General features: G+C 33.2%; 1 protein-coding gene across 3 annotated transcripts in view; it reads left to right on the forward strand.

Annotated features, from left to right (window-relative positions):
• Nucleotides 1-11,271, forward strand: part of LOC106051987 (UTP--glucose-1-phosphate uridylyltransferase-like) — a 52,471-nt gene that overhangs the window by 38,936 nt on the left and 2,264 nt on the right. For all 3 annotated transcript variants that reach the window (XM_056022434.1, XM_056022433.1, XM_056022432.1), the window contains exons 2-14: nucleotides 1,369-1,503; nucleotides 2,171-2,278; nucleotides 4,382-4,564; nucleotides 4,961-5,094; nucleotides 6,165-6,233; nucleotides 6,589-6,722; nucleotides 7,001-7,089; nucleotides 7,569-7,637; nucleotides 7,767-7,798; nucleotides 7,946-8,042; nucleotides 8,903-8,981; nucleotides 9,720-9,883; nucleotides 10,180-10,284. In XM_056022434.1, coding sequence (XP_055878409.1) covers nucleotides 1,369-1,503; nucleotides 2,171-2,278; nucleotides 4,382-4,564; nucleotides 4,961-5,094; nucleotides 6,165-6,233; nucleotides 6,589-6,722; nucleotides 7,001-7,089; nucleotides 7,569-7,637; nucleotides 7,767-7,798; nucleotides 7,946-8,042; nucleotides 8,903-8,981; nucleotides 9,720-9,883; nucleotides 10,180-10,284 — 1,398 coding nt within the window. The remainder of the gene's footprint in view (nucleotides 1-1,368; nucleotides 1,504-2,170; nucleotides 2,279-4,381; nucleotides 4,565-4,960; nucleotides 5,095-6,164; nucleotides 6,234-6,588; nucleotides 6,723-7,000; nucleotides 7,090-7,568; nucleotides 7,638-7,766; nucleotides 7,799-7,945; nucleotides 8,043-8,902; nucleotides 8,982-9,719; nucleotides 9,884-10,179; nucleotides 10,285-11,271) is intronic.

Here is an 11,271-nt window from a genome sequence, read left to right on the forward strand (position 1 = left end):
CCCCTGACATACGAGGTAATGAACATTTGAAACCTTTGACCTGTTGGTTTTGAAACTCTTTGGTTAAAAGCTAATGAAATTATACACAAAACTGGACATTGTTCTGAATAACAATAATAATCTATTCATTGGTGTTGAAATTATTTGACAATATCTGTCGACTAGATTGTATAATTACCCATATTGATCTATTAAGGCACTGGTTTACTAAGAAAATCAATAGTAAACATGACTAAATCCAAAAATCTTCTCTAATTTTTTTTTTACTATCTGTCAAAGGCATGTCTCCTAAGGGGGAAAATTCATTAAGCTTTGCATCAATTTCTCTTACTAACCTGTTGTCATGTCTTGTACACTAAAACTTCTTATTGGGGGCAGTGTGTTGGAATGTTTCAAGGCTCAGCTACCTACCTGGAGATGTAAAATGTTTGACATGTTTTGGACATTACTTCAGAGATGAAGATCATCTAATCCCTAGTCCAAACCTAGTGCAGGACGATGGGGGATTGGAGCTGGCAGGGTATGAATCTGGGATCATCAAGATGATCAATGGACAGTCCAGTGCATATACCGCAAAACCAGGCAGCCATCCTTGAAGATCTTGAATTTTTAGTTCTGACAGAGACACTGAGACTGTAGGAATGGCACTGAGACCATCCAGGTTTATATGTCTGGGCTAGCTAAAGTAAAAGTGGTTGATCATATTTCTGGCAACATATCACCTACAAAGCTTTTATCAAGCCACTCTGTCTGTCTGCTAAAAAGTTTTGAACAAGTTATTTCTCCCACACCCATTCTCTGATCAAGTTGAAACTTTGCACAATTGCTCATTGGCAAAGACAAGACATGAATCAATTAAAAACAAAAAAATAACATATACATATAAGTCAATTAATTACTGGTAATTAGTTACTTCGTTTGATATAGGCAAGCGATACTAATCCTTTAGTATTCACAGATATGTTTAAGTATGCTGGGGTTTTTTCTCCTTAGATAATTGTGCCTGTTATTTCTCATACATTGATTCTGGAATGAAGTTGAAACTTTCAACAAATATTTATTGTACCTAAAAAAGCATGAATCAATTTATAAAAATAACTAATTGGACAATTAATTATTGTGTTTGATATTTTAAAAAGAGAAGTAACTTCTACATTATTGAGAGATGGTTGTAAGTGTCAAATTGTTTCCCTTAGTTTTGCAATGTTGTTGTTGTTGTTTTTTAAGCATATTTTTCTATTTTGCTTGTTTACCCTTGTTTAGAAAGAATTATCTGAAGTAAAACCTTTTTATTTTTTGTGAAGTGGATATTAAAGTTTGTTTATGGCTGTCGCACGCTAATATGTATAACTTTTTGTGTCATTCCAGGCCAACTTTGTGAGGGGGCACAAGAGAACTCCTAGTGATGCAGAGTTTCGCGATGCCATGCGTAAAGATGCTCAATCAGCCATGAACAAGGAACTCAACAAGCTTCTTACAACAGCTCCGCCTGGATGGCAAGAGGTCATTATCACATGCTCACACACACAGACACAGACATGCTTTCCTCCACATACACACACTAAATAGTGTCACCTTTTCATTTGTACCATGTCATGGTCAGTATGTCCATATTCATTCCTAGGACTTTTGAGCTAAATGCAGTAATTCATTTCCAGAGCTTTTTAGCTAAATACAGATATTCATTTCCAGGGCTTTTTGCTAAACACAGATATCCATTTCCAGGGCTTTTTAGCTTAATACAGATATTCATTTACAGGCCTTTTTAGCTTAATACAGATATTCATTTACAGGCCTTTATAGCTAAATACAAATATTGATTTCCAAGGCTTTTTAGCTAAATACAGCTCAAAATTTTATTTAGAAGTATCTTCTGTGCACTAAATCTAGTTGTCATACATATTAAAATATACACATGTAATATGTCATTACAGAAGGTATTTCATTTTTGCTTTTGCCTTTAAAAAAAAGAGATAATGTATTGTACTTATTATCGATCATAGTTAGCAGTTTGATGTTACACTAAATATATGGTACAAAAATCAATTGACTTAAGTGAACCAATTAAAATTTTAACACCTACCTCACACACAGCTTTTTTTTTTTTTTGCAAAAACCAATTAACAATAAATTGTGTATAGTAATGACGCTTTGATTTTTTTCTCTCCAGCAAGGTCGTAAGGAGTTTGATGGCTTTGAAAACTTGTTTGGGAGATTTTTACGTGAGACTGGCCCTTCAGTTGAATGGGAAAAGTTGAAACTCTTACCACCAGAAGCTGTAAGTTTGATGAGGATAACATTTAGCTAGGTCAATGTCCTACAATGGTTAAAGTACTTTAAGAGCTCTTTTAAAAAAAAAAAAGTTATTTGTTACTTCATGGTCTTCTTTGAATTCAGTGGGGTACTCTTGTTGACATTTTCACAACTTCATACCATACTGTTTCATTTCAATGTTCTCATTGACTCTTTATTATGGAGTGAGTGTGTGTATCAATTATGATGTAAGAAAAAAGTGTTTAGTTCATGTCTAGGTCAGGCACGACATGGCCTAAATTGTGCCAATGTCCCTAAAATGAAAATCATGTCTAGGTTAATGATGCAACTATAAGTGGCACTGTCGTAAGCTTGGGTTCCCTAGAATGCCAGAGTGAAAGGACATATTTTTGTAGTGAATTAGATTTTGTTCAAAATACCATTTTGTATTATGACTAAAGTCTACTACATTTATTGTATCTCAAGTTGAATTAGTGTATATTGTAATAAAAGTTCTATTTAGTTTTGTTCACCAAAGAAGTTATTCAAGCTATTTTAAGTTTCATAAGTTGAGATATATGTACGCCTGCAGCGGTTTAGTTGCAGTTGTCCACCAGCAGTTTGGTGCTACTAGTCAATGACCGCCAACAACACAAGTTATTCATCTTTCCCTTTGTACCCCTACAAAATAGCGCGAAATAAATAGCTGCTACAAAATAGCGCAAACAAAATAGCACCAGCAAAATAGCGCAGAAAAAAATATATTTCAGTCATTTTGAAAGAAATACTTTAGATATCTTAAAACGCAAATATGCAAACAGTAAGCAAAAATTATAATAAGCTAAAATGAATAATTTCAAAATATATCACTTATTTACATTCCAAAAGTGTACTTTAAAAGTAAGGAAAGATACTTGTCAGAGTTATACACACAAAGACACACGTAGAAATTCCATCACTGCTTGAACGGGGTCACCACATTTCAAAATCCTATTTTTAGCAAATTATGCATTTTAGACTTTTTTGAAAAAGGGGGAATGGTATAAAATTTAATGTACTATCCTTCTCTGCAAATATGGCATACTTTCAGATCTATTAATATTGAAAAAGATTGAGACATCAACAAAATTGCTGCCCCTGACATTAAATTACTAATTATCTGGTACTTTTATACACATCATATATAAGTCAGTGCTATTTTGTCAGGAAATTTCGCACTATTTTGTCTGCGCTATTTTGTCCCTGCTATTTTTCGGGTTACCCTTTCCCTTCATGTTTTTCTCCTGTTCCTCTACTGTCTTTCTTCTTTCTTTCTCCTTGAACTTTGCCCTCTTCTGTAGTTGTTGAAAGGCCATTTTTACTTGTGTTGTGACAATCTCAGTTAAATGTTGGTTTTGGCTTTGACAATGTTGACCATGCTAGTTATACTCAATACTCACCCAAAATCCAAATAGATATGTTTCAAAGTACTTTATATGTATTATGTCAAGGAAGAAGTGTTTGCCTTGTATCTAAAGAGGATTCAAACTATAAACAAACCAACAAATAACCTTCAAATGTTATGGATCCCTCAGAGGTAAAGGGACCCCCACCCCTCTGGGGTTAGCACTTCAGCATTTTTACTTGTCTGTTTTGATAGTTCCACCTCTTCCACCAAACCCTAATGATTCTTTGATTTACATAATAAATACTTCTCATTTTGTGCTTCTTGGTTACTAAATTCTTTAGAACCTTGCTCCAGATTAAATTAGTATTGGCTTATGTGTGTAATGTGGCTATGTTTATGTAATATGATTATGTTATGTGGGTCTGTAGGTTATGTGGTTACTTTTATATGATGCGATTCTGTTTATGTTATGTCTTTATGTTTATGTAATGTGGTTATGTTTATATTATGAGGGTATGTATGTGATGTGGTTATGTTATGCAATGTTATAATGTTTATATATTGTGGTTATGTTTATGTAATGCAGTTATGGTTTTGTATTGTGGTTATGTTTATGTAATGCAGCTATGTTTTTGTATTGTGCTTTGTTTCATTAAGTTCTTTCTACCACCTTCTTTCCATTTCCCAAATAGTGTTGGTGCGGCTACAAACCTCTTTCAAAGCTTTTTATCTCCTTGACAGATTAAAAAATACAATGAGTTAAGTTCACCGTCGCCTCAAGACACAAAAAATCTCTTGAATAACCTGGTTGTGATCAAACTTAATGGAGGTCTCGGCACAAGTATGGGTTGCACCGGACCAAAAAGTGCTATCCAAGTTCGCAATGAGCTCACCTTCCTCGACATGAATGTGCAGCAGATAGAGGTACGTTCTTGTCAATATAGTTACATGTGGCTTACATTTGGTGGGGGGGGGGGGGGTGGGGGGGAATTTAAAAATAATTCAGTTATCAGTCTGACATTAATGACAAATTTATCCATCTGGGTAATTTAAATGAATACATTTTTAAGTTTTTGTTTCGCGCAGAGACATTCCTTCAGAAATGAAGATTACTACTTCCTAGCTCATACCTCCTTTGGGTTAGCAGGGGATGCCTGCTGACAGAGTTAAAACCCAGGAGCATCGGGATGACAATCCAAAGCACATGCCGCACTTTCATTCCTTTAAAAAATAAAATTCTCTTTATTTTATGTTGATTATGTATTCAGCCCCTTGCTAATGAAATCCTTTGTAACAGTGTGCTCTACTCTCTCTTGGCAGCATCTCAACAAAACTTATGGTGTAGATGTTCCCCTTGTTCTCATGAACTCTTTCAACACAGATGAAGACACTCAGAAGATCCTCAGGAAGTACAGTCAGATTAAAGTCAGCATATTTACATTCAACCAGAGCAGGTAGGTCTTGTTTAGTTCTGGTCTCACTTCTATAGAGTCCCCCTGAGATATCCTCTGACAGTTCATAAGTGTAATCAGCTTTTGAAAATATCTTTTTAAAGTGATTTGGCTGTTATCTGGAAGAGCTTTCAAACATTAACAGCACAAAATATTTAAATTAAACAATACCAAGGCCATAAAAGATGTAAAGTCATACATTATAATTTTGCTGCTACTGAAAATAATGATATTAACAAATTCATCATGGAAACTCTAGCTGAGGTTTAGGGCAACCAATAAACCAGTGTTTCCCAGGCTGTGTTCCGCGGAACCCTAGTGTTCCACTAACTACTGGAATAATTAACTAGTAGACCACAACGTGACTTAATCTCTGTAAAAAAAAATAAAGTGTTCTGCTAAATACTCATAATGTGCGAAGTATTCAGTTGAGGAAAAATTCAGGAAACACTGCACTAAACATTTCCTCTTAACAAACAAAAAGGTTTAAGTAAATTGTAAAATGAGATGCCAAGAGAAACATGCCGAGAAATATACAGTATACAAATAAAATGCAACTTTAAGAGTATTATTTTTTAAGAGTATTTTATCACACAATTAATCACCTCATTAATTCTTAGAATTTTCTATTTTCTCTCTGTTCAGTAGTCTTTTATCTCCCTTAACACCATACACTATGTCCTTTTCAAATTGCAAACCAACACAGATTGATAAACCATTTTGACTAAAAATGTATTCCTTACAAACAAGGGCCAACTTTTATCCATTTTACTTTCTATAAATGTATCCATTCTTTAATTATCAATAACCTAAAATGCTGTGCACCCTTTAGGGTTTGAAGCTTTTCTTTCTAGCAAAATTTATTCTTGCTAAGATCCTCAGTTGGAGCCTTTAAACTTTTGACAACATTAAATGAATTTTCTTAGGGTAAAGTGTTAATACCTGCAAAAATTTGGATTCATAATTAGTATAGTTGATCTGCTGTCAAGAAAAGACAATTTGTATCTATCACAACACATAATCTTTCTTTTCAAGTTATTGGCATGTTAACAAATGAGTTTGTCCTCTTTCAGGTACCCCAGAATCAACAGAGATACACTCATGCCAGTCCCTAGAAGTTTTGGAGAGGATTCCATTGAAGGGTAACGTTTTTTTGACTTTAGGCTGCAACAAATCATTTTTGGCCATGTGACTATTTGAAGGTGAAAATGGATGTACCTTTCCTCTTCATATTTGTCAAGAACTGCACCAGATTTTATGTTTGAATGAGGATTAGGGCTTAACATTTCTTAACCAATGACCTAGTATATAAGTAGAAAGATTTGCATATTGCTGTAGTTAATGGTCTAGTTCTATAAATCCCAGCTATCTTGACTTCAGAAAAAACGTTTTTTTTAAAGAGATGCAGTTTAACAAACTTTATTCAAAGTAAAAATTCTTCAAAGATTTAAAATTCCTCAGTTTCCATTTTTCTGTTGCTGTTTTTTTTCCTCACAGGTGGTACCCCCCAGGTCACGGTGATGTGTACAACTCCCTGTATAACTCTGGTCTGCTAGAGAAGTTTATCAAGGATGGCAAGAAGTTTATTTTCATCTCCAACATTGACAACATGGGAGCCACTGTGGACCTCAGTATCCTTGGGCTCATTCTTAATTTGTTTACTTGTTTTCCTTGGCCTCATTCTCAATTTGTTTTCCTTTGCCTCATTCTCAATTTGTTTTCCTTGGCCTCATTCTCAATTTGTTTTCCTTTGCCTCATTCTCAATTTGTTTTCCTTTGCCTCATTCTCAATTTGTTTTCCTAATTTTAAAAAAAGTATTTTAAAGAGTCATTGTCCTGTTAAGTTTTTTTAAGGATTAGTTTCTAAAAACTGTGATTTGGAGTTTTGTTCCTTGATTGAACTTTTAAGACATTCTCAATTTCTTGGTGAACTCTCCTCAGTCAGAGGCACCAGAGTTTGTTATGGAGGTGACAGATAAAACAAGAGCTGATGTTAAGGTGAGTCAAGTCTACAAGAAAATTTCATTATGCTTTTAAAATGATTAAGAGAAGTCTGTAACGTCACTTGAAATGGTATACATGACAATTCAGCAATATTAGGTTGAAGCTAGCAGTAAAAATATTTGAATAAAAAATTGCTTTCCAATATGGTTTTTGTGATTTTGGTGACAAAATAAACTTATATCTAGAATTATTAAAGTCAGATTTGATTCTGGTCTAATTTGTTCATTTTAAATTTTGCTTTCATTTATCTATAAAATAAAAATTGTATATGTTTTCAGTAAACATTTGAAACTCATCCCCTCTTTTATTAGATTATTGATTTGTGTGCCAGCAGATAAACCATTGAATATAAGATTTATTTGATATTTTTTTTGCTTTATATATTACAGTATGTCTAGAAAATGTATGACAATCAATGATCACCCCCATATTTATGCCCCCAATGTGCTAACATTTGTTATCTTCTCCTGCAGGGTGGTACATTAATAGAGTATGAAGGAAAACTAAGACTGCTGGAATATGCACAAGTCCCATCAGATCATGTAAGTCTTGCCCTAGTCTAGAGATATGGGTGTTGGAGCATAGTAAGCCTTGTATTTCTTGTTAGATTGATTTGTAATGTTACTTAACTGAGATTACAAAAAAACTTTCAAATTTTTTTTACTTGCCAGGTTGATGAGTTTAAAAGTGTCAGTAAATTCAAGTAAGTTTGATTATTTGATCAATGCATTAATACATTATTTAATTCAGTCATTCTAGAATAAGACTTTTTTATATGCAGATTGTTTCTCCCTCTGGAATATACTTTTTTCCAAGGATTACTTACAGTATCTTTGTATGTGTCTTGTAGGATATTCAATACCAACAATTTGTGGATCAGTTTGGATGCTATTAAAAGAAATGTTGAAGAAGAGACCTTACACATGGAGATCATTGTCAATCCTAAGGTAGGAAACTGTTTTACTTCCCTTTTTTTATGTTCTTGTATTCCATTATCAATGAGAGCTCTTGTGTGTCTTCTGTAACTAACGATCCAGAATTATTTTCCATGTTTTGACGGAATTACCTATTTGTCATGCTGTTTAACTTCAATTAATTTTTTTTCTTTATCAGAAAATGTTAAATTTAGTATAGAATTGAGGGGAAATGCATGTGTGTTATACATGTTTAGGATGTTCCTTCAGATTCTGAAGCTCAATCCTCCCACAGGGAGACATGGGATGGCAGCAGGAAGGGTTCCAACCTGGGACCACAGAGACCACCAAATGCCTGCTCAGAGCGCATAATATGTGACCATAGCCATGTTTATAGGAACAAAAAGTGGCTGTAATTTTGAATTATGAAATTAAAAATGTAAACTCACCCAGATTCAAGCACATAGTAATTGATAACAAAAAAAATGGTGAAACTATGCAAGATTAGGTTTTAAACAACTGTAAGCAAATATGTGAGAGAAAACAAAAAAAAGCTTTTTAAAGCATTAGCAATGGCATCATCAATCCATGGAAAAATGGCCGTTTAAAATGGACAATAAGAGCATCGTTCTGGGAGAAAGATGTTTTAAAAAATGTATTCTTTTTTTTTGGTTTAGTCATTGTGCATGTTTTGAACAATTGTATTTTTTTTTTTTCTATTTCAAGGTAATAATTATTTTAAAACTAAATAAAATTAAAAGACTGAAACATTAGTTGGTATGTTATAAAAGTCGATATGTTTTCATTTGATTAATGTATTGTTTTTAAAGCCATCCATCCATACATTCTAAGTACACACAAACAAGTGAAAGAGATTACTTTGTGACTTTCAGACTCTAGACAATGGTATGAATGTCATCCAGCTAGAGACTGCAGTGGGTGCTGCTATCAAAAGTTTTGACAGAGCTGTAGGTCAGTATTATGTTGTGTTTTATCAAACTGGTTTTCCAGATTATGTTGATACGAGTTTGACTGCATTATCTATTGCAGGGTTCTCAAATGTTGGGGTCAGTAGAGGGTTACATTTGTATAGTTTTAATTTATTTTCTAGAAAAAGTAGTGTGTGGTGTGATGGGAGCAAGTGTTTTTAGTCATAGTTCCATGAGCAGTTAGCTTCTAAATATAATAGTATTTCTTTTATCTTTAAATAAACTGTTTTTTTGTTAGCAATTTTAATTGTTTGCTGATCTTTTTGTGACACACAACTATCTGAAGTCACATAAGAAAATTTGATGTACAAACAAACAATATGTGATAACTGAAAGATGCATCACTTTGCTGAGAATAATATTCTAAAAATGAAAACAAAAATGTAATTTTCATACCAAATTTTGAGATAAATCTGTTGACTTGCAGATAATTTATTATGATAAGATTTGTTTTTAATAGTCTTACATACTTTTTGGAGTACATATTACAATTGGTGGTCTTTTCTAATTTAAAATAAAGTCATATTTGTCAAAGTTATCAGTTCAAACAACAGTGGCTTTAAGCTCATAACATTTATTTCATGTGTACAGTTAGTAACATTTGTAGCATTGTTCAATGTCTGTAACAGTTCTTTATTTCAACTCTCGTTATTATAAGTGTTTGATTAACTTACAACTGTACAATAGCCTAAAGTAGGTTTTGGACTGTCTCCTGTTGCAGGCATCAATGTGCCACGTAGTCGATTCTTGCCAGTCAAGACAACATCAGATCTGTTAATAGTGATGAGCAACTTGTATGCTATGAGGACAGGATCCCTAGAGATGTCTCCGAAAAGATCATTTCCCAGTGTGCCATTGGTGAAATTAGGTCACCAGTTCTCTAAGGTATGTGGCTCAATCTTGTCACTCATTTGGTCCACTAGATAGGTTAGTGTTAGCTACTTTGAAACTTTGAAATAAGTTCTAATCTAGGCTAAACTTTACACACAAAAAAGTATGAATTAAGTCTTCTCAATGAAAGCCAAAGTTACCAAAACAGTTTCTTGATTGTTTGGGGATATGAGCTATTGGATGAAACCTTAGTTTTACAGGAATCACTCTCTTTGTTTATCCTAAAGAATGTCTGTTCAGCTAACCTTTTCCTCAAAATGTTTAAGGCAGTCTGTCTTTTTTTTTTTAAGGTAAAAGACTTTTTAAATCGTTTTGCAAGCATCCCAGACCTGCTGGAACTTGACCATCTGACAGTGGCTGGTGATGTCAACTTTGGCAAGAATGTTAGTCTGAGGGTAAGGTGACAGTTTCAACTTATATAACCTTTTTTTTAACTCTCAATTAAACTCAGTTCAGCTATGGTTGATACTATTTCTTGTATATAATTATAAGCATATGTATTTATATTTTGTAAAAAAAAGTCTAAAAAAAATGTTTAAGGTCTCATAATGTAGTAGAATAACAATAACACATGCATGCTGTCAAAGTAGACATTTTATAAAACAATGTATGAGGTTTACATTTAAAGATATGTAGCTCATTGATTTGCTTAGCTGAAATACCACATAAGAATACATTTAGTAAAATGCAAACTTTGCCAGAAATCATTCTTTATCAGGAATTATCTAACAGTTATAGAGCAATAACTGCCAAACTTCAAATTTCTAGCAAAATAATTCATTCTAAAATCATGCTATTAAACAAAACCAATTCTTCAAGGGAAAAACATTTGTTCAGAGTCAAGATAGGGTTGTTTCAGAACATACTCTTTGATGTAATCTTCACATGTAATGTTTTAGTGAAATTGTGATATGAGCTCTAAATATTTTATATGCTATCTTATAAATATTTGTTAGTCTAATGTACAGTTCAAAGACTATGTTCCTCAAAGATAATAAAGACATATAATTATATGAACTGGTACAAATATCTGAAAGTCATTGTAAACAAGCTTTCTTGGGAAGACCATCTTGAAACTCAGCACAGTGTCTATTTTTCCTGTACAAAATTAACAGCTTCAAACTACAAAAGATCTTGGCTAATTTTTACTGTGCAACAATGCAAAATCTGCTAACATATGCAATAATTGTTGTCAAGGCAAAGTTTCATCAAAACTGTTGTGCTGATTAGACAGTCTTATAAAACGAGCATTAAAAAAACACATGCACAACACTACTATATTTAAATGAACTGTTTAAGCAAAAATGTATCGGCAGTGAGAAAAATCTTAGAAGACATTCGCCAACCATTCCATTATAACTAGGTCAAGTTGTTGCAAAATG

The sequence above is a fragment of the Biomphalaria glabrata genome, chromosome 3, assembly GCF_947242115.1.
Source record: "Biomphalaria glabrata chromosome 3, xgBioGlab47.1, whole genome shotgun sequence".
NCBI lineage: Eukaryota > Metazoa > Mollusca > Gastropoda > Planorbidae > Biomphalaria > Biomphalaria glabrata.